Genomic DNA, 27,839 nt, shown 5'->3' with positions numbered 1-27,839 from the left:
TGATCTGGGTCCTGTGCGTCCCATAAGCTATGCTAGTCTGGGAAAAAAGAATTCCACTACATTAATTACATCAAATATTAATGCATCTCTCTTTGTTAGTGAAAAGTCGCGTGCTAATAAGCAGCAACTACACCCAAGAATAATTAATCTTTCATAATTTTGATAAATAATAATAATAATGAATTATGGAGAGCCGCCTCGTATGAAAGAAGGTTGACATAGAAATTAGAAGACTTACATGAAGATAAGTGCAAACGAGGCAACAGATCTCCATCTTTCATCTTCCATCCGTATACATTTTATTGCTTAAGCACAAGGTAAAATTAAATTTTACTCAACTCCAAACCTAGCAGTAGTTTGGCTAGGCAACCGAACCGAACCAAAACTTAGGTCATGGCTCCTTATTAACCAAGCAACTAAGGAATTCGTTACATGTCTCTCATCGAAGAATCAATAAACAAAGAGAGAGAGGTGAAGGAGAGGAAGGAATAAAAGGGAGAGCATGGAACATGGCGCATCTTGTAAGCCCCGCTAGGTTTAGTTTATTAATATCAGCACATTCAAGGAGCTACGAGAACAAAGAAGAAGCTGGATCCATAGAGAGAAACCCTATTTTATTCACCTAGCTCAAGGAATCAAGGAAAACAGATCATTTCTAGGCTTAAAAAACATGTAACATTAGGCGTTGTCATCCTAATATTTGAAATCATCAACGTTACAGTAGTTATATGATATTGCAGGGATCGAGTTTTGAAAGATCCGAGCAGTCGGATACGAGTTTTACTATGATTGGATCATGTGGGATATTTAATAGAAATGTTTATGGATTAAATAGACAAGTTAAAACTCGAAAAAAACAAAATTTAATTCCATGTTTATGTATCATGGAACCAATTCAACTCAAAAGTTTAAATTATTAGATAAAATCTTAATTAAGATATGATTTATATTATTCTCTAACACATTCTTTTAAGTGAAAGTCTTTTGAACTTGAAATTTGTACATGCTAATATTATTTTGTGCTTAATTTTTATCAAATAAATAAAGACAATGAGATTCGAACTCGTAGCCGTTTGATTATTAAGGTTTTGATACTGTATTAAAAAAATATCTTAAGATATAAATTATTAGATAAACTTTTAAAATATAATTTATATTATTTTTGAAAATATGAAATGATGAAACGAAGACTAGAATCCATGATGGATATGAATATCTAGTTTTACCAGCAGGACAGAACCCCTCGCGATACTCTAATCTTGTCTTAGAGAGAGTGTCAAATTTGCTTTGTTGGAGTGATTCATTGACGATGGTAGGTGCGTGGGTTACATCAATAAAAATTGAATATAGAAATGAATTATCAAACAACTTTAAACAGTTTTTGTAAGTTGGAAACAGTTGCTTTCCCTCTGGCTGCGTTTGTAGAACTGAAAAATCACTTGTTTAATCAAGGAATAGCATCTTCATTACTATTTAGAGGCTGTTCGAGAGCACTGTACTGCGTGTTTTAAGATTTGTTTTTAGTATTAAATCAATAATTTTTAATAAACTAATATTAAAAATAAAAAAATATTATTTTAATATATTCCTAAATAAAAAAAAACATCATCATTATCTTAATAAATGCCTAATGAGACACAATCACGAAGTATCTGCAAATGGGGTGGTGGACTTAGCTCTTGAGAGATAAAAAAATTAATAAAATTATGATCTTAGCATTTCTATTATAAAAAAAAGAAGATAAAATCATTGTTAATGTAACATCCAATGCATCTCTCATGGCATGCACATTTAACTAAGTGGTTTGAGAGTTAACCACGGGCTTGTAGTGCTAAACAATTAACATAAATTAAAAAAAAAAAAGGGTGATTGCTACAATGGTTTCAAGTTATTGGTTACTTTACTTTTTTTTTTTGTTCGTTATTAAAAAATAAGTAAACTATTTCTATTTATTAGGGTGATTATTTTTAATTCGATTCAATTTTTATCTAAAAAATAATCAAATCAATTTAAAAAAAAAAACGGGTTCAAACTAACTAGTTTTGGTTCGGTTATTTTAAAATAAAAACCAAAACCCAACTAACTGGTTTTGGTTCTGTTCGGTTCAGTTCGGTTCAGTTATTTTATATTAAAAATAAAAAACTATATTGTTTCTTGGGTTTTTTTTTTGTAATTTTTAATTGGTTTGGTTTCGGTTTGACTCGGTTTTTTTCAACTTGGCTCGGTTTTTTTCTGTTCGGTTTTTTTATTAATTTCGGTTCAGTTTGGTTTGGTTTTTCGGTTTCAGGATTATGAAATCGAAACCGAACCGGTCAGTTTTTTTAAATATTCTAATTGGTTTAATAGATTTTTTTTTCACGGTTATTTTTTTTCGATTTAATCAGTTTTTTGTTTTTTTTTGCTCCCCTACTATTTATCTAATTTAGCTATAAGAAATAAATTAAATTTAACCAAAATCATGATAACTTGATACCATGAAAGAAAATATTTGAAAAATAAATTCAAAGAGAAAATTAATGCCTATGATTCTAATCATACATAACTCTCGGCTAGTGTTTAATTACTATATCAAGATAAAGTATTTTGTTATCTTTTTATTTCTGTTTTGTCCAACGGAGAGTGACAAAGTTGAACTTCCTTGCTATACATGCCAAGAAAACTTACACCATCCCATATACAAAGTGAGTTTCATGCCCCCATATGGATATTTCTAAAAGAAAAATAATAAAAAATTCCAATGGGGATAACTTAGAGAAAATCTTGCATTAATTTTGTGATGGTTAAAAAATAATATAAATCATATCTTAAAATCTCACCTAATAATTTAAGCTATTTGGTTAAAATGATTTTTTAACAATGATATAAAAAGGTCCAATATAAAATTTTTCTTGGCACACTATTTTGTCACTTGCGCATGAACAAGTATAGGAGCAGACAAAGATTTCCTCTATTATATATTTCATAATTATTCCTTATAATTAATTTAACTCTTTGATCGTTCCATACAATTTCGAATTACATCTACACATAGATTAAACAAGCCATGATCTTCGCAACTAAAATTATTGGAAAACAATAATTAGAAACTAATCAAATGCGGCTTCTCGGGGCAGATCGATTGGCACTAAATTCTTATTATTTTATAGAGACAGGGAGATCCATGCATGGAAGAGACACAAGGGTTGGTTCAAAATGTCTCATGTTATGAGGTTAGTGGCTATGATCCTACAGAGTCGTGCATGATCTAGTTAGCTAGCTAGATTACATCACTTAGGTCGGCAAAAATGCAAGCTCAGATCTTATAAAATGGTCAATGGATTTGATTATTAAGCCCTTTTGGCTTACTTTTGATTGCAAAAGAAGCAAGATAATGTTTGTTCATCGTGGACATGGAGGCAAGCGGTCAAGTTCTCAAGCACTAAAGAAAATTATGATTCATTTCAGTAGGTGAGGAGTCCTCTTTTGTGTACTCCTTCACGGATTCAAGGGTCCGAGCACACGCAAGGAGCCAAAGCCAACTCTGCTTATAGTATTTGCTGTTTTGGTCACTGATTGGATTGCATTTCACATGTTGGGATCTTGCATAGGACACAGGGTTGTTTTTATTACTGGTTTCCAAGTGGGGTCTAAAAACCTGTTTAATATTATAATAATAGTTGTTTTTTTAAAGAGTGTTTTGTTTGGAAATATATTAAAATAATATTTTTTTAAAAATTTATTTTTAACATTAACACATCAAAACAATTTACAAACACAAAAAAAAAAAGAAAATTCAAATTTTTTCAAAAATATTTTTTCACCATAGAAACAAACAAGCTCTAAAAACGTGTTTGTGGTAGTTTTAGTGGTTGGTTTAAAAAAATAAGTTTTTAAAAAATAATTTTAGTTATATTTTTTTTTGTTAAATACATGTTTAGTTAAAACTGCTATAAGATGAATTTTTATATGTAAAATAAATAAAAAATAAAATTTCATTAATGAAAACAAGTTATTTCAGCTTTCATAAAATTAAAAATTAAAACGTAATTATAGATGCAATCAAGTAAAAAAAAAAAAAATATATATATATATATATATATATAAAACTACCCGACGAACCAAACTATTTTTTCTCAATAATTAGGTAAGAAGTAGGAAGTATGGCAAAATTCCAAATGATCTCTAATAGGGTGAAGTTGTTCTTGATTTTCTTGACGGCGACACTTACACTATGCCCTTTGACTGCAGGTGTCTATATATATATATATATATATATATATATATATATATATATATATATATATATATATATGTCTTGGTAGGGTAGGTCCATAATGTAAGATTTCTTTCTCACAAAAAGTTAAGCTTGGGTTTGGTATAAGATTAAAATTGGAGGTGAAATGTTGGGAGGAATGCTAGCTCGTCTCTTTTTGAGCCCTAATTGGTGAATATGAAATTGTAGGTATGCCATGAAAAGTTTCTTTTTTCTTGCTGAGGAAAACATAGCGGACTACAAGATTATCTCTGAAGATCTTCTTTCAATCAAAACTTGAATAATGACTATTGATTATAAAGTACATTCTTGTGACCTTCATCAAACCATCGTTTAGATTATTCGACTCGCTAGGTCTTGTTCATGTTATTCCAAGCATTGTTGTTAATTATGTGCTATTGATAAGTTCATTCAAAACATTCACGATTCAGAGTTGTTAACTCATATTTTACCGAGTTTTTATTTGAACTAGATAAAATATTGAATTAGTAAAACTTGATTGACGTGACTAGATTTTTAATGATTTAGTTAACACAATCAAATTCTATTCAAACCTTTTAATAAAAATAACTACTCGTAAATCAGTAAAGTTTGATGGACCTGACTGGATTTTTAATAATCTGGTTAACACAATCAAATCATATCCAAACCTTTTAATAAAAATAGTTACCCATGAATCAATAAAGTTTGATTGACCTGACTAGATTTTTAATAATCTAGTTAACACGACCAAACCCTATCCAAACCTTTTAATAAAAATAGTTATCCATGAATCAATAAATAAAAATAATTACTCATGAATCAGTAAAGTTTGATTGACCTGACTGGATTTTTAACAATCTAATTAACACGACCAAACCCTATTCAAATCTTTTAATAAAAACAACTATTCATAAATCAGTAAAGTTTAATTAACTTGATTGAATTTTTAATAATCTAGTTAACACGATAAAATCCTATTTAAATCTTTTAATAAAAATACCATTCACGGATTAATCCTATGATTCAATGAATTAAACTTCAACTCTAATATAAATAAATTATAATATAAATCTACCATGCCAGCTATCAAACACAACTTTGATACATATAAAGTTTCAAGGAAATTAACGAAACATAGACAAGATTTATACAGTGATTTCTTGATTTTTAGAGGATGGGTGGGAGGTTGGTTTCTAAAATATTAGTAGCTGTTCATGGACCCTACATGAGGAGTGGGTAGCTGGGAATGTCGAAGGAAATGGGTTTGAAACTTAAAGCTAAACAATATCAAAAGAGATATAACCTTGTGAACATCATGCTGTTACCTCTTTCCCACCAACCCCATTTTCGTATCACTCTCCTTCTTGGACACACGCACACACACTCATATACGTGTTTCGTTCAAAACTAAAAAATATAAAATTAAATATGTTTTTAAAATAAAATTTATTTTTTTTAAATAAAAATATTTAAAATGATTTTTTTTCTAGCTGTTTCTGTTTTTTCTGGTTAGAAGATAGCAACCAAATATTATAAAAAACTGATTTTAAATATGATTTTGATGTTGGGATTTTCTTGGTGAACCTATAGAATATGATTTTGGGTTTTTCAAGAGGCTAACGAAGGGCATGATAAATAGTCAGTTAATGTCTAGAGCTTCTAAAATTAATTATATTTGTATTAATAATAATAAAAAATAGTTAGTTGCTGAGAATTAATTCCAGAAAAATTACATAGGATGTAAGAAAAACTGAGTATTATTAAGCATTTTCATGAATAAATCTGCACAATGATGCTGTATATGAGAAATGATGATGCCAATATTTTACATCTTCGACAAATCAAGAGTTTTTTCTTAAAAAAATAAACTATTTTAAAGACAAGACCCATCTTAATTGCATGTCGATGCCTAATTGCCCATGCTGGGACAAGTCAACATCATCAAGAATCACCTACCAACTTTGGGGTCAATTATGTTTTAGGCCCAAAGTCTTGAATTTTCTTCCAAGACTAGCAGGGTGGTACTGGTAGTATTCACATGGACAGCAGCAGCATAAGAGGAGGGCATTTGCATTTTGCACCACAAGTTCTCAAAAATCTAGATGCGCAAGACCATACAAGCAATCATGTCACTGACTTTAATCTTGCACGCAGGACATGCTTGGGGTATAGCCATGGTCCATGTGCAATGGAGAAAAGGACTGACCACTTGCCTCTGGTGCAGTAAGTAGATGCTACTACTGATCAAAGATTTGTCTACTTGGGCATAAAGTTTTGGTATTTTGAAGACACGTTCTATTCTGAGGTAGGTAGGTTGCTACCACCATGGTTGTTCAATGCAGATCTCTCACATGCTGCTTTAGGTGCGATGTTTATATCATCACAGGTCACCATTAGGTTGTGTCCAAAGCATGGATGTGGAAAGACGTCCATCATTTTCAACCTCTGATGAGCTAGAAGACTGATAATAAACACCTTTTTTCTTTCCCATCTTCGAGACATGCGAGATTCCCGATCCATTTTTCCTATTTATACCTCCTGGAGGGATGTATTTGCTGGCCCTGGACTTGGTATCCATCTGGGATATTATTTGCCTGGCCTAAAAGGAGTAGTTGAGCTGAATTTAAACTTGGCCCATCTGGGCTGTCATTTCACTTCTTGTTTTAGCTATAAAACACTTGTATATTCTTTGAATTCAACTCTTGGATTCCTTATCTGCAACACTGCATGGAGGAGTAAAAACCCGATTCTCATTATAGCATGAACCCCATCTATTCAAAGCATGCATGTAACTTTCTGTGGTTTATATCGAGGTGCGTCCACCCATCTTGTATTCCTCCAAGCCCAGTTCCTTTCACCTTCGACAATGGTCCAGTTTGAACTTTGACGCATCTTTAAGAACAACAGACTGGGCTGGATAGTGGATTCTTTATCTCATGCCAAGGTTCCTCTCTCTCTCTCTCTCAGTTTAAGTTTCTGTTCTATTATTATAAGGAAAAAAATCTTGACTCTATTATTTGCTTCAACAGAAATCTTGACTCCATATGCTGCAACAGAACAGATTCTTTCGAGTGCAATCCTCATCTAATCAAGAGAATGGAATAGAAACATCTTAAGGGTCAGTACAGTGCCAGCAAAAACCATGACTACGTATTTTCATATGGCATCTCTTAAAGTACACGGCCATCTTACACCAACCCAACCCAAAACTTTTTACCCTTACAATGGTCCATCTTGAGGCCTCTATTCAAAACCAGACTGGCTGCATTTTCATCCCTAGCAAACCGTTCTTAGTTCCCTTCCTTGATTGAGGTAACACAGAAGGTTGTTTCGAATGAAACCATATCATGAGGGGGTAAGTGGCTAACTATTAAGCAAGTGATCAGGAAAGAGTTCATTCTTCATATTGTCTTTTGCATATTTACAACTTGCAAGCAGATAGTATTTTTTGCAAAAGCAAAAAGTGTAGCCGAATGTACCAGGTCTCTTCGGGGTCAAGGCCATGTTCCTTTAGCCTAAGGAAAGTTGAAAGGAGACGAGGTAAAAGTAAATGAAGTTGAAATAAGAAACCAAGAACCCTATAATGCCAAATTAACAATCAGAAGTGCCAAGCTCTAAACTCAAGTGGAAAAAATTCTTTCTGCACGAACTCAGATGAAAAGCAGGGAGACAGCAGCCATAAGCCAAAGGTTTCAAGAATCTCTCATTTTATTGCCCTCCTAGAATTTGCATTAGCTATGAGCCTATAACTCAGTGTCGCATAACCGGATCATCAAACTAGACACCATTCTCCGAGCGAAAGGAATATAGCTCAGACCGTACCTGAAACAGCTTAAAGAAGACATATAAGTGGTGCGAACAAAGCATTTAAAATGCCCAATTGAACTTCTTATTGTTAAACTAAGAGAAGCTATTGCAGAGATGTTGCCTGATATATAAGATAAATAGCTGGAAATCATGTACTGTAGTCTGAAAATTCTGAGAAGCAACCATGTACTGTCTATGAAAAACAAATAAGAGCGCTGTATAATTTCCATTTCAAATAGTCTGAATATCCTTCTGTACTGTCTATGATATCGCAAGTCTTTACTGTACAATTCTAATCTTATATCCTCATGCCTTACCATAAAACTAATGAAATGGGTGAAAATGAGAGACAAACTTACCAGATAAGGGCACAAATCTCAAATATGATTGCAAACACTGTTAAAATCTTGCTATGAATCTGCAACATGAAAAAAAAGTGCAGAAAACCTGTTGGTAAGCCATTATGAAATAAGTCGAAATGATCTAAATCTTAAGTAGAAATGATCTAAATCTACTTCCACAATCAGAAAGCATTTTTAACTAGAAAAATGCATATTTAGGGATTTTTTAATATCAGGTATTCATCACAATTGCAGTTCTCTTATATATATATATATATATTAATTTTCTTTCCCATTTGGAGACGCCTTGTTCTTCAAATTGATCTTGAATGTTATTTTTCTCTAATAAAATCAGGGGAAGCTTTAGCTTTATAAGGACACGGGGACCACAATGCGTGATGACAAGGCCATTCTAGTCTATAACCTTGTTCAAACTAGAAGCTTTTCAAGAATTGACCTTCACTGAAATCTTGGTGAATTTGTGAAAGAGGGAGAGAAGTTCTTCTGAAAGACAGCACAAGAATGAAAGTACAAGGAATGAAAGCTCATCAAAAGGCACAGCAGAGGCAAAAATGATTTCAAATTTAACCACTCGGCTATAATTCAGAGGAATTTCGAAATTTCAATGCTTCAGTATATCTTAGGAATTCACAGACGGTGGTAAAAGCAAGTCCTACGCTTCATTAGTTAGTGTTGCTGAGGCAGAAAAGTTTCTCGGCAGTGTAACTTCATTTGCAAATTAGGGATGCAAATAGATACAATGACAGGTAGTTATAAAATAAAGCCTGCATTATTTAAATTAGCATCCATAGCTCAGAATCAAAATGCCAAGATGGTGTACATTCTGCTGTGGTAGATAGAAAAGAATGCGATGATGACAAAGAAAAGGAGGGAAGAAGATGAAGAAAAGATGACAAAATACCAGATAATTAGGAATGCACTTATCAGTGTTATCAGTCAAGAAGTACCTTAATCTTTACAAAAGGAATTGTAGTGGCAAATCTAATAACTTGAGGTAAAAACAGTTAGGTGCACATGATAAATAAATGATAACTTGCAAGGCAGTGAAAAGAAATGAGCATGATCCAGAATATTGATATACTAAGAGAACATGTTTGGGGTTGAAGATTTAAACAATCTAAGGATAGTAACCATACGGGTCATGAAAAGCAATCATAATTTACTGCACTTTAATTTCCCAAGTTTTCTCTGTTATTAAGGGGCACTAACATTGTTATATTTGACAAATGAATTGAAACTGTTGACTTACCAAGAGAGCAAAAATGAGAGCCAGAACAACACATCCGATGTAAATAACTGTTGCATATATGCGGACAGGGTCAAACATCATACCTAGCTGTCGCCCAGGTCCAATGAGGAAGGCTGTGCTGCCATTCACAAAACAAGTTTAGAATGCAAAAAACCCTGAGAAGAACAGCGATTCAGTTGAACTGAATTGCAGATGATCTCAGGGATACTATCTGTGTGGAATCATGGAACTCTTTAAGATATGTAAACTCTCTTCCAAATACACAACAATACTACACTGAACTTGGAGTGCCCAAAATTCTCAGATCAAAAGTGATCAGATTAAACTAGTTTTTGTCAGAAGATTCAAAGTGTTTATAAAAAGAAAGAATTAAAATGAAGCTATGCCAAGAATCGAAGAAAAGGAGAAAAAAGTTCCTTCCTTTGTGATGATGAATAAGAAGTGGTGTTTTTGTTTTACATGTGACGAGAGAAAAGCAAAAAAGCACGGAAGTTTTCTAATACCAGTGGAAGGAAAAAAAAATTCCACAGTGAAAGAAATATTATAAATCAGGATGGGATGGGACAGAATATAAACTTGTTGGCCTGCAGAAACCAGCAAATGGAAAGATTAAAAATATAAGATTCAAAACGTATTGCTAAATTGAGTAAAAATGACAATGTACCTTCCAACTGCCAACACATTGCCAAAGGTGAACAATAGTGCAAATTTGATAGGCTTGGCAAAGACAATCAAGGACTGCAACACATGCAAAATTTGTAAAGCTATCAGCGTTTTATACAGCCAAATGCTTCCATAGAAATACAGCTTTTAAAATGTCACAATAAATGGTCACAAAATATTCCTTGAACATGCTTAGATTCTCAATGTTCTATAATCCCATATTTTCCCTCAACTAATCTAAACTTACCTCCTAAAGCAGGAAAGAAAAGGGACTGCTTCCTAGTAATAATGGGACTTGCAGCTTCTTGAGCAAGATGTAAGCAAGACACATAGAGTTTATATGCTCACATAAAAGGAAAAAGGTTAACTTAGGAGATCAAAATTTACAGATATTGGTAGTAACACACCTCTTATGCAATTAGGTATATTAACAATCTGACCAAAGGAAGAACCTGAGAAACATTTCTCTAGATACACATCCTATTCATTTACTGCTTTCCATTTTTTGAAAGCCTCAAACTATATAACTATAGCAATAATAAAGTACAATACATATCATCGTTAAACTCTAAGATATAATCTAAACTTCTATTTATTATGCTGATTTTGAAATGCGATCTTCTTTTAATAGATTGGCTTAATGATCTAATTTGAGGACAGCTTACTAAGTGTCTTTTCCATGGATGATAGAGAGGGTTAACATATAGAGGTAATGCATTGTTTGAGAAAAAGCAAAATAGATGGAAGTTTTAAAAGAAAGAAAGCAAATAAATTGAAATTGTTAGCAAGGGGCTCTATATATGGTCCATGCTTGTAGGCTCCAGACTGTTATAGACAGTCCAGAAGCAGCAATTGTCAAACATCTCCAAGATGCGAGGAAGTCTCATATTCTTCTCAAGGCAAGCTTAGAGGACTGTTCCTCAGTGTATATTTCAGAGCTAACTCCTTATAAACCAACAAGCCAAGATATGCTAACACTACCCCAAGGGAGTGATGGTTTCATATATGAGTTATATAAATAGTGCTCGAGGCATCCTACTCACAAGGTTTGATAGATGTAGTGGAAGCATGACAAAAGCCAAGTGATCTGCAGATGCTGACAACTTGTCCCTCTTAGATGCCTTGGCAGGGAAAAGGAAGTTTAATATCAAGCTTGCTATGGGCTGTACCATGTTGGTAATATGTAAAGTAGTCTAATAAAAGGCATGCTGCAAGATCAAGCAGAAAAGCAACTAACCTTCCCAAACAAAATAAATCATCTCAATCTTCTATAGTTTCCCTATAAGCCAAATCATTAGCGGCACTACGAATGACCCTATAAAATTTTGGAAACCATTGTAATCTCAAACTTCAAACTAGCTTGATTAAGGAACTTCCAACGAATAGTGCAGTCCAGAAAAGACTGAACTGACAATATTAAATTAGTAGAGCATGAGTTACAAGACCCAACTCTATATTGCACTGAAAACATTAAACATTCTATGAACAAGCAATTCCACTGTTTTATAGACAAACACTCAGTTCAAGAAAGAAATTTAAAACCTTGGACACAAATAAAAACACAGAGGAAGAAAATCTTTAAGCTCCTTAAAATACTATAATATTTCTACCATTAATTACTTTCAAAATTTCCTCTTTAAAAGCCAAACTTACTGCATATTACCACTCCAAAAAGCCCATTAAAATTCAATCACTAACATTGCATAAAGAACACATTTTATGCTTCAATAAAACCCAAAAAGAAACAAAAAGATGAACTTTAAGCACAAAAGGTGGACATACCAGAAACATAAGAATCAAACCAGCGGCCAAAGAAGCAGCAAATGCATACATTCTCTACATAAACAAAAACCCAGATAGAAAAAAAAGCTTTAAACTACAAAAAGATGAAAACTTTTTAATCAAGAAACAAACAAGATTTGAGGTGGAATTAGAAAAACAAACCTGCGTAGGAGAAAGTGAAAAAATCCCATCTGATTCTTCTTCCAAGAAACTCTCCTCTCTCTCCCCATCATCACCTGGTATGAACTGATTTAGCTTCCACATTACTATATTTTTTGCAAAAAATTAAGCTTTTTCAATGCGTTTGATCGTTGTTCTTCTTTCTAACAACATTCTAAAGTTTCTCGCAACAGAATAACGGGTCCCTGAGAGAGACGACAAGACAGGGCAATGCTTCTATGAGCTGGCTAAGCAGCTTAAACAGTCCTCGTTGAAAAGCCCTTATTGCATTCTAGTCCCTTTAATTTGGATATCTCGAGCATGATGCTCTGAGTCTGAGTAAATTACATGGGAACCCCTCAAAAATTTGTGAAATTAGAGAGGTTATTCAAAAGTTTTTAACCTTTGACCAAATAATGTATAGTATTATTATAATCCTTCTAAATTATAATGGTCTTCATCTAAAGTTTAATTATAAGGTACATAAACCTTAACCCATTTTCACGCATTTAAGGTGGAAAATAGGTCAAAGAATCTTATGATGAAAAAAGGATTCATAAACTCTTTGGTTCACCATCGAACAATATATATTTTTTATGCTAAAAGAAAATTAAAAATTGACCTCATTTGCAAAAACAAACAAACTTATACATAGCAAATTATATAATTTGAAAAGCAAGAAGTTACTAATATAATTATATCAAACTCCAGGGCATGCGATGCAATTTACTTTCCAAAGTGAACATTACACAAAAACGACGACGTTATCGAACATTTCGATTGTGACAATAAAAATAAAATAAACCAGACCTGAACTCGCCACTGCAACTTCTTTTCTCAACAGAAAAAACCCTAATCAAAACCACACTGAAATCCACCACAAGTTTCACCGGAACCTGAGGCAGAGGCCACCGTGAAGATGTCGTCGACTCTATTAGAGGTGACTCGAGCCTCTCACGAGGAAGCAGAGAGACTCGAACGACTTATCGTTAAAGATCTCCAAAATGAACCAGCAAACAACAAGGACCGTCTTTTTCAAAGCCACCGTGTTCGTAACATGATCGAAAATATCATTGCCACTACTGAGAAACTCGTAATTCTTCTCTCTCTCTCTCATTAATTAAGTTTAATGGAAGGCAATTATAATTATATTAAGTGTTTGATTTTGATTTTTTTTTCAGGTTGAGGTTTATGAAGATAGAGATAATGCGAGGAAAGATGAGATTGCGGCGCTTGGTGGACAAACGGCGACCGGAACCAATGTGTTTAGTGCTTTTTATGATAGATTAAAAGAGGTAATTTATTTTTTCATTAATTTTGATTAAGCAATTTATCTGATAATTAACGGTTACTTGTTATTTATTGAAATTACTTGTATTTTATCTTATCATTATTTTTCTTTTGTTTTTCTTTTGCCTGCGAAGATTCGTGAGTATCATAGAAGGCATCCAGCGGCGCGTGTGGTTGATGCTAATGAGGATTATGAGGCAATGCTTAAAGAGGAACCAGTTATTGAGTTTACTGGTGAGGTCAGTCTCTCTAACTTGTGTCACTTAATGATTATTTTACCTTAGTGCAGTTGTTGATATGTTAGGGCTCTAGTTTCATGTATGGATATTTGAGGTGTTTGTGCCAGGCAACTGGGATGCTGTAGTTTATAGCATTTGAGGAAACTGATCTGGGTTATTTTTATCTACTTTTTTACTCTATAAGTGTACCTACTCAATTAGATGGTGTTCTCATATAATGTAAATGCGAGCTCTAAATTAGGCGTTACATTTCAAAATCTTGAGATTTGAGATTCTGTTGGCAGTTTCAAATTCATTTACTGTGAGATTTGTTGCCTTTCAGTTTGATATCTTAGGACTTTAGTTTTATAAACTAATATCTGAATTTTTATGCTAGTTAACAGATAATTTAGGGCTGTAGTAGTTTCTAGTTTTTTCCCTTCATATAAAAGTGAAATAGTGACTGCACAACATTTATTATCGTAATTGATGCATTGTTTATGCAGTGGAGAACAAGTATGTTCTTTTTTTCTACCACGACTTTACCTAATTATGCTGTATGATTTTGCCCAGCAATTTAAATTAACTAATACTTTAGCTGGATTTATATTACAGGAAGCATTTGGGAAATACTTAGACATGCATGAATTGTATAACCAGTTCAATAATTTAAAATTCGAGAAGCCTATTGAATACTCTACTTACCTTGACATTTTCTCCCAACCACATAATTTACCCCGTAAAGTGAAGTTTACAAGGTATTCTCTCTTTCTCCCCCCCCTGCCCTCCTGAATTGTTTTTTTTGAATTTATTTTAAGTTCATGATCAGATGTTATATTCACCTACATCTGTACCTCACTTGAAATTATTTATCCAAGTTAATGTCTTTTTTGTTTCATTTTTTTTTTCCAATTTTCTGCAGGCAATACAGGGAATACATGGAGAATCTACTTGAATATTTATTTTATTTTTTCCAGAGGACAGAGCCCTTGCAAGATCTTGATAGGATTTTGTCAAAGGTTTGTTTTATATGATGTTTTCCCTGCCATTTTTTTTAAATTCATCTCCTCATGGTGTTTTTGATGTTCTATTATATGTGCCTGCTTGATTTATGTGATGCTAATGCTAGTGTTGAGCAGTAATTTTTTTTTTCTATCTAAATTCCAAGCGCTGCTAAAATTATCTCTAATCATTTTTTTTTTTACCTAAAGATTTGAAGTGTGAAGTTTTCATGAGTACTATATAGGCCTATGGGGCTAAAAAATGTGCTACATTTAAATTTTATGATGCTAGACTTGGCTCAGCCACAATTCATACCTTATAATGTTAAGGACAAAACAGAAAGAAAACCCTGTTTTCATTTTATTTTAAATACATTCTCTGCCACAAGACTTGCAAGACATTTGCTCACAAGAAATGATATTATGGCATTTTGATTGCCTGCCTCTTTTTATTTGCAAAAACTCAAGTCTATAGAACAAAGGAGATTTTGACCATGCTTGGTCGGAGCCAATCATGTGCTTCATTTAACAATGTAGATTATTGTTGTAGGTTACTACTGAATTTGAAGAGCAATGGGAAAATGGCACGGTACAAGGATGGGAAAAGAATGCTCAAGAAAATGGGCATGTGCCAGCTGATCATACTGTTATTGATCTTGATTTTTACAGCACTGTTGAGGAGCTTAAAGAAGTGGGCCCTGAAAAATTGAAGGAGGTAAGAATATCATTGTTTGCAGCTGCTTTATATTTCCATGAATCGTTTTCTTTTTTCCTGGAAATCTATAATCATAGAGCATTCTCTTGCTGAATGCTGATAGTTTATGTTAATGTCAAAGAAACAAGGATGTACTTCTGTATTTTGTTATCACCAAGTGTCAGCTGATGCTGACATGTTGCTGCTGTTATCATTCTCCTTATAGTGTTGAGCTTAAAGTGCAAAATTGGATTCTGTTCTTTGCTGTTGATTGCTTGGTATTTTAACATTTCTGTTCTTTGTTGTTGATTGCTTGGTAGTTTAACATGAAATACTCCGATATCATACAATGTGATCAATGTTAAGCTACTCTGATATCATGCAATGTGATCAAACACTGAAAAATATTAATTATATCCATAGCATCGCTATGGAGTCACATTTCTTTGTCGCTGTTTACTTCATTAGTTTAATAAGAAATATTCTGATATCAGACAGTGTGATCAACACTAATATTAAAAATATCCAGTGGGTAGCCATGGAGTCATTGAAGTATGTAATATACAAACTACACCATAACTTGGGCAACTGTTATTATTGTATTTCTCCATCATCATTTCATGGTTTTTATTTTATTTCTCCATCATCATTTCATGGTTTGTGACAGTTTTGCTATCAGAATTCTATCTTGTTGGTTTAGTTGTCCTTTCTAATTACCAGTTATTAAATCGTTTGCTGCATGTTTTCCTGGCAGGCATTGGCTGCATTGGGGCTCAAGAGTGGCGGTACCATTCAGCAGCGTGCTGAAAGGCTTTTTCTCACGAAGGTTGGAATAGTTCTTTTACCTTGTATGGGCTTTGTAAGTTTAGGAATGAAAAAGATCCAGTGAGCATCCCCATTGTTTCTAGTTTCTTAGTTAATCATTAATCTTCTAGTAAGAGAGGGGTTATATTACTGTGAAAATTAGGATGGCCAGATAGTGCTTTGTGTGTGCACTTTGTTTATTTATTATGTTTCTTTAGGGGGGAGGGGGTTATATATATTTGTTTGTTTGTGTGTTTCTTGTTAAGCATCTAACCTCAAGCTACATAAACAGTCTTATTTCCTTAAATTAAATTACTTCTCAACATGATTTTTTTTTCCTTAATAGATTTAATTTGGCATTTCGTGTTTTACTTATTTATTTGTTCATTCTGTGCAGCATACACCTCTTGAAAAGTTGGACAAGAAACATTTTGTGAAAGGTTCATGTGCATCAGAACCGAATGGAGGTGCTGTGAACTCAAAGGAAGTTGTCAATTCAAAAGAAATTGCCCTGATGGAGACCAAAATGAATAAATTGTGTGATTTACTGGATGAGGTTAGCTTTGGTGCAGTCATCCAGTTTCTTTTCCATCCTCTTGATCAATATCGCATTGAGATTTTGTTCTTTGGTTATCTGCCAGCTTTTTTGTATGTTTTAATAATGTGCATTTGAATATTGGCTGCATGTGCCTTAAATAATTTGTATTTTTTTTTGTGGTAGTTGGATATTTGATTTTCCTGTGACCCTGTGCAGACAATTGTACGGACAAAAGAAAATATTGTGAAGAAGCAGGCTTTGACATATGATGAAATGGAAGCAGAACGTGAGGAGGTATGTTGTCTTAGGCTCCGTTTGTTTTTGCAGTTGGAAAGCGTCTTTGCAAAAATTTGAATTATGTTTTGCTTCTAATTAATTCTTTTTGGTGTTTTTAAATCGTTTTGATGTGCTGATGTTAAAAATAAATTTTAAAAAATAAAAAAATACATTATTTCAATGCATTTCCAAGTGAAAAACACTTTTAAAAGTAATCGCTATCACAATGCCAAACAGGCTCTTAAGCTATTGCAAATTCTTCAAGTGCTTTAGCCTTTTTAACTAGAGTGCGAATCATAGCTTTTTGTCTAGCATTTCATTATGACCTTCAATTTTCTTTTGGTACCTGCTCTAATTTGAAGCAAGCCGTTTGCACCATGGTGATATAATGGGATCAAACCCCTTTACAACCCAGTACAAGCAGAATATATTTCCTCACAGATACTGGCCGGGTATGCTAATGGCATATTGGCAACTGTGCATCTAGAGACCATTTGTAATACAAACAGCAAGACCATTTGCATGAAACTTTTCTTTCCGACTGCTTTAATTGGATGCTTGATTATTATTGTGGAAGAAGTGAGACTTTGATGTCTGAGATGACAATAATCGATAATGCGATGTTGAAACTGATGCAGGAAGAGACACAGGCTGACACTGAAAGTGACGATGAAGAACAACAGATTTACAATCCCCTCAAGTTGCCAATGGGTTGGGATGGGAAGCCTATACCCTACTGGCTGTATAAACTTCATGGTCTTGGTCAGGTATTTCTCCCCCTAATTGTATAAACCCATTGCGGTCATTGTAAGTATTATATCTCTTCACCGGTATCTTTCATTTCCATCAGCATTTGGTATCTTTCATTTCCATCAGCATTTTGGTTTTGGAGTTTTTTCTTTCTACATTTGGAGAGTAGTTTTTTCTGTTGTATATTATTTTCCCAGATGTATTTAATTGATATGTGTGAAAGTTTTTATTTTCAAGTTGCAATAAGTAACACCTAGTATCATTATATATCATTATGATGCAGGTAATACTTATCTAATTATACTAGTTGTTTAGTGGAGGATCTTTGTCTGTAATCCTTGTCTAGTTATACTATTTGATAGTTTCTATGGCTAGAGGATCTCAATTATTTTTCTGCATGTCAGGAACTTAAATGCGAGATATGTGGGAACTATAGTTACTGGGGTCGTAGAGCGTTTGAGCGGCATTTCAAGGAATGGCGTCATCAGCATGGAATGCGTTGCCTTGGCATCCCAAACACCAAGAACTTCAATGAGATCACATCGATCGAGGTGCACTTCTCAGACCTTGTTCTGAAATCCTATCCTTGCTTTGTTATATGCCTTTTATTTTGTTTATGCCACTCAAACTCTGATTTTTTTTAATGTGAAATTCTTAGTTCAGATCTTGTATGTTAGTTTGGAATGTGACACCTGCATTCATTTATTCACTTTTTTTTTCAGGAAGCACAGGAATTATGGAAGAGGATACAAGCGCGGCAAGGAGTGAACAAGTGGCGCCCAGATCTTGAGGAAGAATATGAAGATAAAGAGGGCAACATTTACAATAAAAAGACATATACTGATCTGCAGCGCCAGGGACTGATTTGAAGTACAATATACTGCCAGAAAAGCATCCTTTTGATTTTGAATTTTTGTGGTAAGAGTGACCTGCCCAACCCAATGCTGGAGATGTTTTGCATTTCTCAAACATTTTGACAACTTAGGCATGGCTATGTAACTTTGATGTATTTATTTGCTAGCATGTAGTCCAAAAGTTTCACTTATAAAACGGATTAAATGAAATACAATATAATGGATAAAGCTGAATTTTTGTAAAATGAGTCGCACCTTCATTATTCATTGCTTCATCTCTCTTTCAGATACCATAAGTTTGTGTTTTATGTGTCGTCGATGATGACAAGCACAACTCACCCCCTGAAGCTAGAAGTGGCAAATCAGCTGGCTGGGATTAAGGTATTAAATTTTGTTATCCAGTAATTACTAGCTTATTGAATTAAGCAGAAGCTTGTATTAAAAAAGGTTCTCAAGTTACATCATTACTTGCAGCAACAACCTTGAGTTGCCGGGCATCAAAACAAAGCTGTATCTAAGCTGAATGACCTTTAGTATTATCCAGTTAGGCATGGATAGATAACTGGATTTTAAAGATCAATTTTACACTAGAACGGAAAAGTCATTTGTTGATATTTCGGAAAACAATTTAACCTGAGTCATCAAAGAATATTAATAAATGGGATAATTGATCGTGTTTTTATTTTCTTGTAGTATTTTAAGAAATCATACTTTATATCCTGAATTTATATGTTAAACAACAATTTTCATCTCCAATCTCATGTGTTAAAAAAAAAACCAAAAAAGTATTTGAATATTTAAAGGTTTGTTATTATATTCATGAAATTAAAATAATAAAATTATAATCCATAATTTATAATTATAATAATACCATCCATAGTTCTTCAAAACTCATTTGATAAACACATTCCTTTTTAGCATTTTGTCAAACAATTCATGAGCATCCATCAAACCATCACATTAAATTAATCATGTAGCCTTTTAGCCCTCTTATCACATATACTTGCAGCAAGAGTTTCTTTCCTCGAAAGCTTGTGAGCTCATGCACTGTCCATTGTGTACTTTTCGAATTATCTTGGAATTAATTTTTTTTTTTAACTTTGGGTGTTTAGGTGAGCTTATATACATCTCAACTAATTTCTTGGATGACTGAAGTTAATAACTAGATAAATTTCAAATGATTCTAAGATTTATGACATTCAAACTGGTGATATTTGAGGAGCAAATTTAGAATTTGATAAGTAAAACTAATGATTATTGAAACCAATATATTAAAAGTAGTAAAGGTGCATCTTGCAACTATTCCTGGAAACTTTCACCAAACATTTGAGCCACATCTTGCCACCATCTCCAAGCAAACTCGCCTAGTTCTCCAAAATTCCACCATCCATTAATGAACCAGCCCGTGGAAATTACTGATACAATCCAGCAACATAGCATCCAAAGTAGATGTCCAAAACAAAAACAAGACTAGCTATTGCAATATTGCATAGCTGAAGAAAAAAACAACATAGAGGTTCTGCATAAAACCGCAACCATGAATTCCCCCTCTTTATAAGTTTATTTTATTTTCCTGAGTGAACAAATATATTTTAGCTTGACCTCCCACTCTCAGCCTCTAAGTTACTTGATATGCATAACCATGAGGTTACGAGAGTGTTCGTATTTGAGATATATGCGTTCGTATTTTCTCTAAACACAATTTATTAAGTATTTGATTACGATTTTTAAAATTGTATAAACATAATGGACTCCACCACTTACCTGAGCTTAGATCTCGGTTTTGGAAAAGCAATTTTTCCCTGCCTTTTGCATGTTGGACCACAATTGCATCTTTTGGGACTGCTTAAAAAACATTTAAAATTACCTTTGTATCATCTTCTTTTTCCTCTCATTCATTTCACATTAATTTATCTCATTCATTTCACATAACTTCAACCACAATTTCGCATTCACTTCTCATTCATTTCACCATTACCATTGCACAACCCACAAGAATCACCATTGCAATATCTTTTTCTTCTCATTCATTTGTCAATAATTTCTCCATAATTGCAGAAAAAAAAAACAAAAAAAACAACCCTCGTTACTACAACCAATAACTAAAACAAGAAGTCTTTACATTATTATATTGGTTGTGAAATTAATTTTTATATAATTGAAAATTAAGATTATGATTTATGTCCTCTAAAGTAATTTTATTACCAACATTAAATTAAACTATAATTTTTAACCAAATATTTTTGACATGCGTTTTTATGAACATAAAATTGAACCATATTTTAAACTAAATATATATTTCAACCACACCAATCACAACAAAAAAATAATTTTTCAAAACTTATTTTTTTAAAATTTCAATCATAAAAGCTACTACAATAACAAACACACGCAATGTTTATATAAAAAATCAAAGACAAGTTGAGAATATCTCAAGGATCACCTTGTTGTATACTCTCGTAATGGTTTTATATATATAGCCAGCATCTCCACATGAAAACTTGCTACACCAGTCACATATTAGTATATCCAGTTCTGTTAAGCCTGGGTATGAGATTATCTCTATATCAATTATACGAGATAAATAATTATTTTTTAAAATGTTTTTATTTAAAAATACATCAAATATATATTTTTAATAATTATTTTTAAAATCGACACATTAAAATAATATGAAAAAAATTAAAAAATATTATTTCAAAACAAAAAAAATAAATTTTTTTTTTATTTTTTTTGAAAAACAAGTAGAGCAATAACCTAACAATCCTATTTATCAGCTCTCCCTCCTTTGTTCATTGTGGTATTGAGGCTAAGCCTAAGCATATTTGATTTCCCTCAATGTATTTCTAATAAAACTGTGACCAGAGTCCTGGTTTTTGTTATTGGGATCAAAAAACCGAAAATTAGGTGTGATCCACAGACACCATGAAATCTAATATTGTTTTTCCTAGCCAAACATGCCCTTAACATATTTTACCCCAAACCCTAGCCACCCATCTTCTCCTCCCCAAGTAGCTAACAACCACGGCTGAAGAAATCCATGACATCCAGCCACCATCGACAAAGTTGAATAATAGATAGTACTTGAATAACAAATACACGCGGGAATCATAGCTGTAAACCTGACCAAGAGCAAGCCTCTGAACATACGCTGGGATAATTAATTTAGTTTAACTTTTTTTTTAAAAAAAATCAATAAATATTTTATTCTAATCTTACACAGGTAACAAGTCAATCTATGTTTGTGATTAGGTCACCTTAGTTACTTTTTTTGTTATTTTTATTTTAATTCAAACTACATTACGATCGTGAATTAACTCTTATAGCTGATCTAGATTTTATAACTATGAAATGAATATTCAAAATCCAATAAATAAGGTATAATTTTTTAAACTTCATACATAATAAATATTTGATATATAGAACATAAATATATTACAAACATGATAATTGGATATTCAATGCAATCCCTCGTTATATAAATATAATAGAAACATAATAGAAGGATATTAAATGCAATCCCTCATTAATATCAATAGCTCAAACTTGTTTGTAACCCTTTGCATACAAAGCATTTCTCATTCTCTTGTTCATAAAAGAAAAAAGTACTTTCTGAACTTAATTTATGAATATCAATAAGTTGTCCAATCGTGTCTTTTCTTGCCAAGTTCAAATTAAGCTAGAAAAGCTTATTCTTGACCTTCTTGCACAACTTGCAAAGCCATGCCCTTTCTCCCTTGATAGATGCCATTTGATCGTTGTAATGGAGATAGCCATAGTAAATTGATGCCTCTAATTACACATCATAATGCCATCATTTAAATCCTCAACATGATGCCAAAACGGATCTGCCAAATTATCCACTAATTTCTTTTGTTCTTGTAAAGTTGAAATGGAATAATCTTTAATATTGCATGAACTTGTTAAGTTTGTGTGTTCTTTGTTACCACGTTCAATGCTAGAAAGACTTCTTCTTGAACTTGTTTAGACACTTAGAACGCCTGACAAATAATTCATGAACTAAATCAATAAGTTCAAATCTAAAAAAGGTTTGAATGGGTTCAACGAGTTTTCTAACATAAAGATACATAACTTTTAAGCTGATTATTAAATCATGTTGGAACTTTACTAGCATATTCTATAAATCTAAGCGTCTATTAGATCATTTTGTAACTAGTTGAGATTATTTTCATGCATTTAGGTTCAAAAGTTGGTGTTCATATTTTTATTTTATTTTCATCGTTAATCTCGAATTCATTTCCTAATTGATTTGAAAATTTTATTTAATTTAAGATTTTATTAGCTAGTTCGGATTAGATGCTATTTAAATAATTTTGTATGTTATTTTTCAGAATTATTGACGTTCTAATATTGGAGGGTTTGAAGGTTTAGATGGTTTTGAACGGTTAATGTTACAGATCTGCCATAGCTGGATCACGTAAAAAGCCTAATAGTCTTGTTTATGAACTATTAGGACAAAACTAAGCCTAAAAGGAGGCTTGACCATGCTAAACAACTAGTTAGTTGTGGATTTGCCATAATTGAATCACGTGGAAAGCCCATTTAATAAGAAAACTATAACTTTTGATTTAACAATTGAATCTCATTTAAATTTGGTTAGTGTAAATTCAAAGTTTGTAAATATATTAAACTAGTGAGCAATGATATTTAGTTTATTATAACAAGACATACTAAACATAAAAATATTTTCAAGAAAAGTCTAGAGTTTATACAAGTTTAAATCCAAAATAATAATTCAAGGTAAACATGCTTTCAACATAAATATAATAATAGAATACTAACATGCATACTAAACAATGTATCCAAACTTACAATTGTTATTAATTCAATTTCCTAGCATGATACTAATAATAAAAATATCTATGCTTAAATTAATGTCGTACCCTCGCGAGAGCTCGACGTCGCGGCGACCCTTCCTGGTAGCAGGGATTGGTGTCGGGGTCTTTGTTTTGTGAAAAAGGGAGTCGCCACCTAGTATTATGGTCACTAGGAAACCTAACTGGTCTTTCAGAGACTCTAAGGCAAGGGACTGGTTGCGTAAAGGGAAGGTTTTAGCACGCCTAGTACGCCCAGTACGCCCTACCTAAGGTAAGCTGCTCGGTGTTTGGTTTGCCTATAATTGCTATGGTGTTGATGTTCTCTAATCCCATCAGTTCCCTAGGATAAGTCTGCTATGATGTACGAACTTGGGTTCTAATTTTTAAGGGAAAGAACCCTTGGCCAATACGGATCATACCTTTAGATATGTCTATAGAGTGCCCAAGAGAAACGGTGCAGATCTCTTGAAGTCTATGCTTGATTTGAAATAAATTCAGAATTTATGAATTTAAAGATAGCTAAGATAGAAATCTAAGGAGATTTAATGTGCTTAAGAGCTCATTTTTCCCTTAGTATTTCAAGTGTTCGCGACTCGTAAATCGCAAGGAAAAGAAAAGAAAAAAAAACTAAGTTAGAAATCCAAAGGAAATTCAAGGTGCTTTAAAAACCCATTTTTGCCTTAGTATTTCATATTTTTATGACTTATAAATCGTGGAATCAAAATTTGAAATGTCCCCAATTATGATTGAGGCTTCTTTCAAGGATAAGCAAATAAAATGTCCTAAATAAAATTTTAGGCATAAATCTGCGCTTATGTTAAAAATAAACAAGTTGTATTCCTATTAATAATATTTTGGATATTTACCTTTCATAGGTTTATTTGCCCTTATATTATTAAGGGATAATGACTTTGTTGTTCCTAAAAAAATATTTTGATATTTACCCCTTGGGGTTTCTTTATCTAAATATTAACGGTGAATAATGACGAATTATTTCTAATAATATTTTGAATATTAACCCCTTTTGAGGTTTCTTTATCCAAACATTTGTAGTGAATAATAACAAATTATTCCTAATAATATTTTGGATATTAACCCCTTTGGGGTTTCTTTATCCAAACATTACTAATGAATAACAAATTATTCCTAATAATATTTTGGATATTTACCCCTTTGGGATTTCGTTATCAAAACATTAATAGTGAATAAAAATTAATTCCTAAAAATAAGATTTTTATATTTTTTTGGAATATTGACCAACACCCTTTGGAATTTACAAACATGTTGTAAAATCCAAGATGCAAGAAAACTAATTTTTATGTTTAAGAAATCCATGCTAAAACACACATTTTTTGAAACCTTGAATATTTGCTTTAAAAAAAAACAATTTAAAATATACTAGGGTATTGGCCGTATGCAACACAAAAAAAATAATTTTATATTTTTGTTAAAAAACACTAGCAAACATCCAGTTAGAGCTAGCAAAACATCACGGGGGGGGGGAGTCCTGAAGCTAAAACACACGGCATTATTAAACCATCACAAGAAATAAACTTGTCACGTGAGGCCAAAGTTCTGAAAGCAACATTTTAAACTCAAAATCCTACGCCAGTGTCGGTACTCTTGACCTATCCTCTTTTACCAATATAGGAAATCATGCAAAAGGAAAGAACTTGAAGAGCATGATTTCATACCACCTACATCACGGACTAAACCCAAAAACAACATAACCAGTTATTTCATTTTCACCTAGCAGGAAAGAAAACATGAGCCTCTGAACCTGCTCAAAAGATTACTTCCAACGCAAAGGGACCTCCCTCCTGTTTCACTTTCTCCTCTGGACAAACAAACTTTAGGAGCAAAAACGCATCCCTGCAGAATTCTAAAACAGAGAAACACCCGAGAAAAAGGCTAGGAAGGATAATGAGGACCTTAAGGCTCCCCAATCCTCAAGAACAAAAAGGGAAAGAAAGGAACCAGCAACTCTTAACATAAACGCCTATTTACTCACAGCTATGGAAGAAAATGCAGGCAAGCGCACCACCATGTTGCCAAAACAGAACTCACATGTCCAAAATAAGAGGAGAAACCGGCAACTCTTAACATAAGCTCTTATTTACTCACAGCCATGGCAGAAAAGGTAGGCCAGCGGCACAACCATGTGGCCAAAATAGAACTCACATGTCCAAAATAAGAGCAGAAACCAGCAACTCTTAACATAAGCTCTTATTTACTCACAGCCATGGCAGAAAAGGTAGGCCAGCGGCACAACCATGTGGCCAAAACAGAACTCATATGTCTAAAATAACAGCAGGAACAGGTTTTGAAAAAGAAGAAACAACAGACATCAACTATACATATGACAAGGGAAAAAAGAAGAAGGCAGAGACTCATACCTGCCGATATAGCTTGCAGACGAGGAAGTGTAGAAAGATGGAAAAAGCCTTTGCTTTGCTGCCTCTGAAGACCAAAGAAAGCCTTCCTCTTTTTGCCGTTAGGAGTAATAAAAACCCTTAGATTTTATGAACTCCTGCTTGGCAATGTAGGATAGACTGAGATGATCCTCTCTCGTTCTCCTCGTTTTTCTGTTTGCCTAACCTCAGCCTTATACTCGTTCTCTCTATGTTTTTCTTCACTCTTTCCTCCCGTTTCCCTCTTTCTTCTTTTCTTCGTGTCTTTTTTTTACTCTCCCTTTTTTTTTTTCCTCCCCCTTGCTTTCTCTTCACAGCTTGTTTATATAGTCAAGCCAAACTTGGAGACTAGCCCCACCCCCTCTCATCCTAGCCGTGTGTATTAGGGGTAGAATCCCATCCCTTAAATGGTCCCTTTGTCTTCTTTCAACAGCTAGTATTGTGAACGTACACAGCCATTCCCTTGCTAAAATTGTTTTACTTGCAGCTGTAGACCTGGCGTACAATAGGTGGCACTCGTACAGACCAAGCTGGCCTGAGGATGCAAGGACGAGGGAATGAAAGAAAAGCCAGCAGGAGCGGCTGCAGAGGAGGGAAAGAGCTGCAGATGGGGAGGTATTGTTCTGAGAAAAAAAAAATAAACATTACCATAATGGGGTTGTTTCAAAACGGTGTCGCCTCTTTTCTCAGCTGAAGAAAGTAAAAACAATGACGGTGTCGTTTGTTGTTGAAAAAAATAAGGCAGAACCGTGACCCATTGTGGCAGAATTTGCTGGTCTTATCCCTGTTTTTCTATTTCTTCAAAACCCAGCCAAGTTTCTTCCAATTTATATCGGCAATTAGCTCCCTTATTCCAGTCTTTTTTCAATTCAGTCCTGCAAACTTGGGGGGCAAAATCCTTCCTGCGGCAGAAAATTTTTGCGGCAGAATTTTCACTTCCTCATTAGATATTCAAATGTGAATATTTTGAGCTTCTGATATCGAAATCAAGCGATTCAAAAATCAAAATTCATCTACACATGTAGGACTACAACTTTCATGAGGATTCGAGGTGAGATAAAATCGTTTTACAGAACAGAATCGGGCCGCAATCTGGTTGGTAAAAAATGGTCTCCTAATCTGATTCAAAAACTAACGAATGCTGAGCATCCCGATATGACTGAGAGTATAACCTAAGAATAACAACCAGAAAAATTATGACGGAAGCAGAGTTTTTAGTGCAACTCTTGTCAGAATCCTGCTCGCGGCAGAATTCTCGTCAGATATTCAAACAGGAATATCTTGAGCTCTTGATATCAAAATTAAGCGATTCGAAAGCCCAAATTCATTTATGCGTCCAGGACTACAACTTTGATGAAGGATTCGAAGTGAGATAAAATTGTTTTAAAGAACAGAAACGGGCAACAATCTGGTTGGTAAAAAGAGGTCTCCTGATCTGATTCAGAAAACTGACAACGCCAAGCATCCCCATTCGACTGAGAGTCTGCCATAAGAACAGTGAGCCCTAGGACCCAATAAGGGTGTAGGTCAATTCTTCAACATGTCATGAGTGACAGAATATAGCTGGGATGATCAAATATTGCACGACCAAGTTAGAATCAGGGCCTAAGTTGGAACAAAAAAAATTGCGGCAGCAGCAGATCGGGTTTTCTTAGTGCCATTTCTGAGGGATTTATTCAACCTTAAAAACCATATAAAAAAGGAATGAATTTGGCATCAAAAGACTCCTAATTAGCCTAAGAATCCTGACAATTTTGGCAGCAAAGGGGAAGGATAAGGAGAGCAGATGCTAGCTGAAACATGACCCGAAAAACATTTCCTTCTCCTTTGTTTTTGTCAATCTCCCAGCAACCTTGAACTAAACTCCTGTCTTCAATTTAAAGGGGATATACACCATCTCCATTAGCAC

General features: G+C 33.5%; 2 protein-coding genes and 1 long non-coding RNA gene across 6 annotated transcripts; 2 read left to right on the top strand and 1 right to left on the bottom strand.

Moving 5' to 3' along the window:
* The first annotated feature begins 6,256 nt into the window (after window positions 1-6,256).
* On the top strand, window positions 6,257-8,277 carry LOC18105502 (uncharacterized). The gene is made up of 2 exons (XR_002978024.2): window positions 6,257-7,178; window positions 7,264-8,277. It is a non-coding gene; the product is annotated as an uncharacterized LOC18105502 (long non-coding RNA).
* Window positions 7,614-12,495, bottom strand: LOC7453828 (uncharacterized). Of its 3 annotated transcripts, XM_024586050.2 has the most exons (7): window positions 12,260-12,495; window positions 12,098-12,151; window positions 11,359-11,436; window positions 10,317-10,390; window positions 9,653-9,770; window positions 8,401-8,459; window positions 7,614-8,056 (listed from the first exon to the last, which is right to left on the bottom strand). In XM_024586050.2, exons 1-7 carry the CDS (start codon window positions 12,359-12,361, stop codon window positions 7,978-7,980), a joined length of 564 nt encoding a protein of 187 aa, XP_024441818.1. In that variant the 5' UTR covers window positions 12,362-12,495; the 3' UTR covers window positions 7,614-7,977. The 3 variants fall into 3 exon arrangements, with proteins under 3 accessions (XP_024441818.1, XP_002321435.1, XP_024441820.1); XM_002321399.4 differs by lacking the exon at window positions 11,359-11,436 and having other exon boundaries at window positions 12,260-12,493; XM_024586052.2 differs by lacking the exons at window positions 11,359-11,436; window positions 12,098-12,151 and having other exon boundaries at window positions 12,260-12,494.
* Window positions 12,496-13,056: 561 nt separating this feature from the next.
* On the top strand, window positions 13,057-19,363 carry LOC7453827 (splicing factor SF3a60 homolog). 2 transcript variants are annotated; one of them, XR_002977972.2, is made up of 14 exons: window positions 13,057-13,349; window positions 13,438-13,551; window positions 13,681-13,785; window positions 14,380-14,522; window positions 14,687-14,783; window positions 15,316-15,480; window positions 16,214-16,285; window positions 16,661-16,819; window positions 17,018-17,095; window positions 17,716-17,844; window positions 18,232-18,378; window positions 18,550-18,745; window positions 18,969-19,062; window positions 19,156-19,363. XR_002977972.2 is itself a non-coding variant. In XM_002321976.4 (13 exons), the coding sequence occupies exons 1-12, from the start codon at window positions 13,176-13,178 to the stop codon at window positions 18,694-18,696; spliced, it is 1,530 nt and encodes a 509-aa protein (XP_002322012.2). In that variant the 5' UTR covers window positions 13,057-13,175; the 3' UTR covers window positions 18,697-18,745; window positions 18,969-19,363. The 2 variants fall into 2 exon arrangements, 1 of the variants encoding a protein (XP_002322012.2); XM_002321976.4 differs by having other exon boundaries at window positions 18,969-19,363.
* Window positions 19,364-27,839: the final 8,476 nt, after the last annotated feature.

The sequence above is a fragment of the Populus trichocarpa genome, chromosome 15 (assembly GCF_000002775.5).
Source record: "Populus trichocarpa isolate Nisqually-1 chromosome 15, P.trichocarpa_v4.1, whole genome shotgun sequence".
NCBI lineage: Eukaryota > Viridiplantae > Streptophyta > Magnoliopsida > Malpighiales > Salicaceae > Populus > Populus trichocarpa.
Note: the sequence above shows the minus strand (reverse complement) of the source record. Positions and strands in the feature narration are given on the sequence as shown.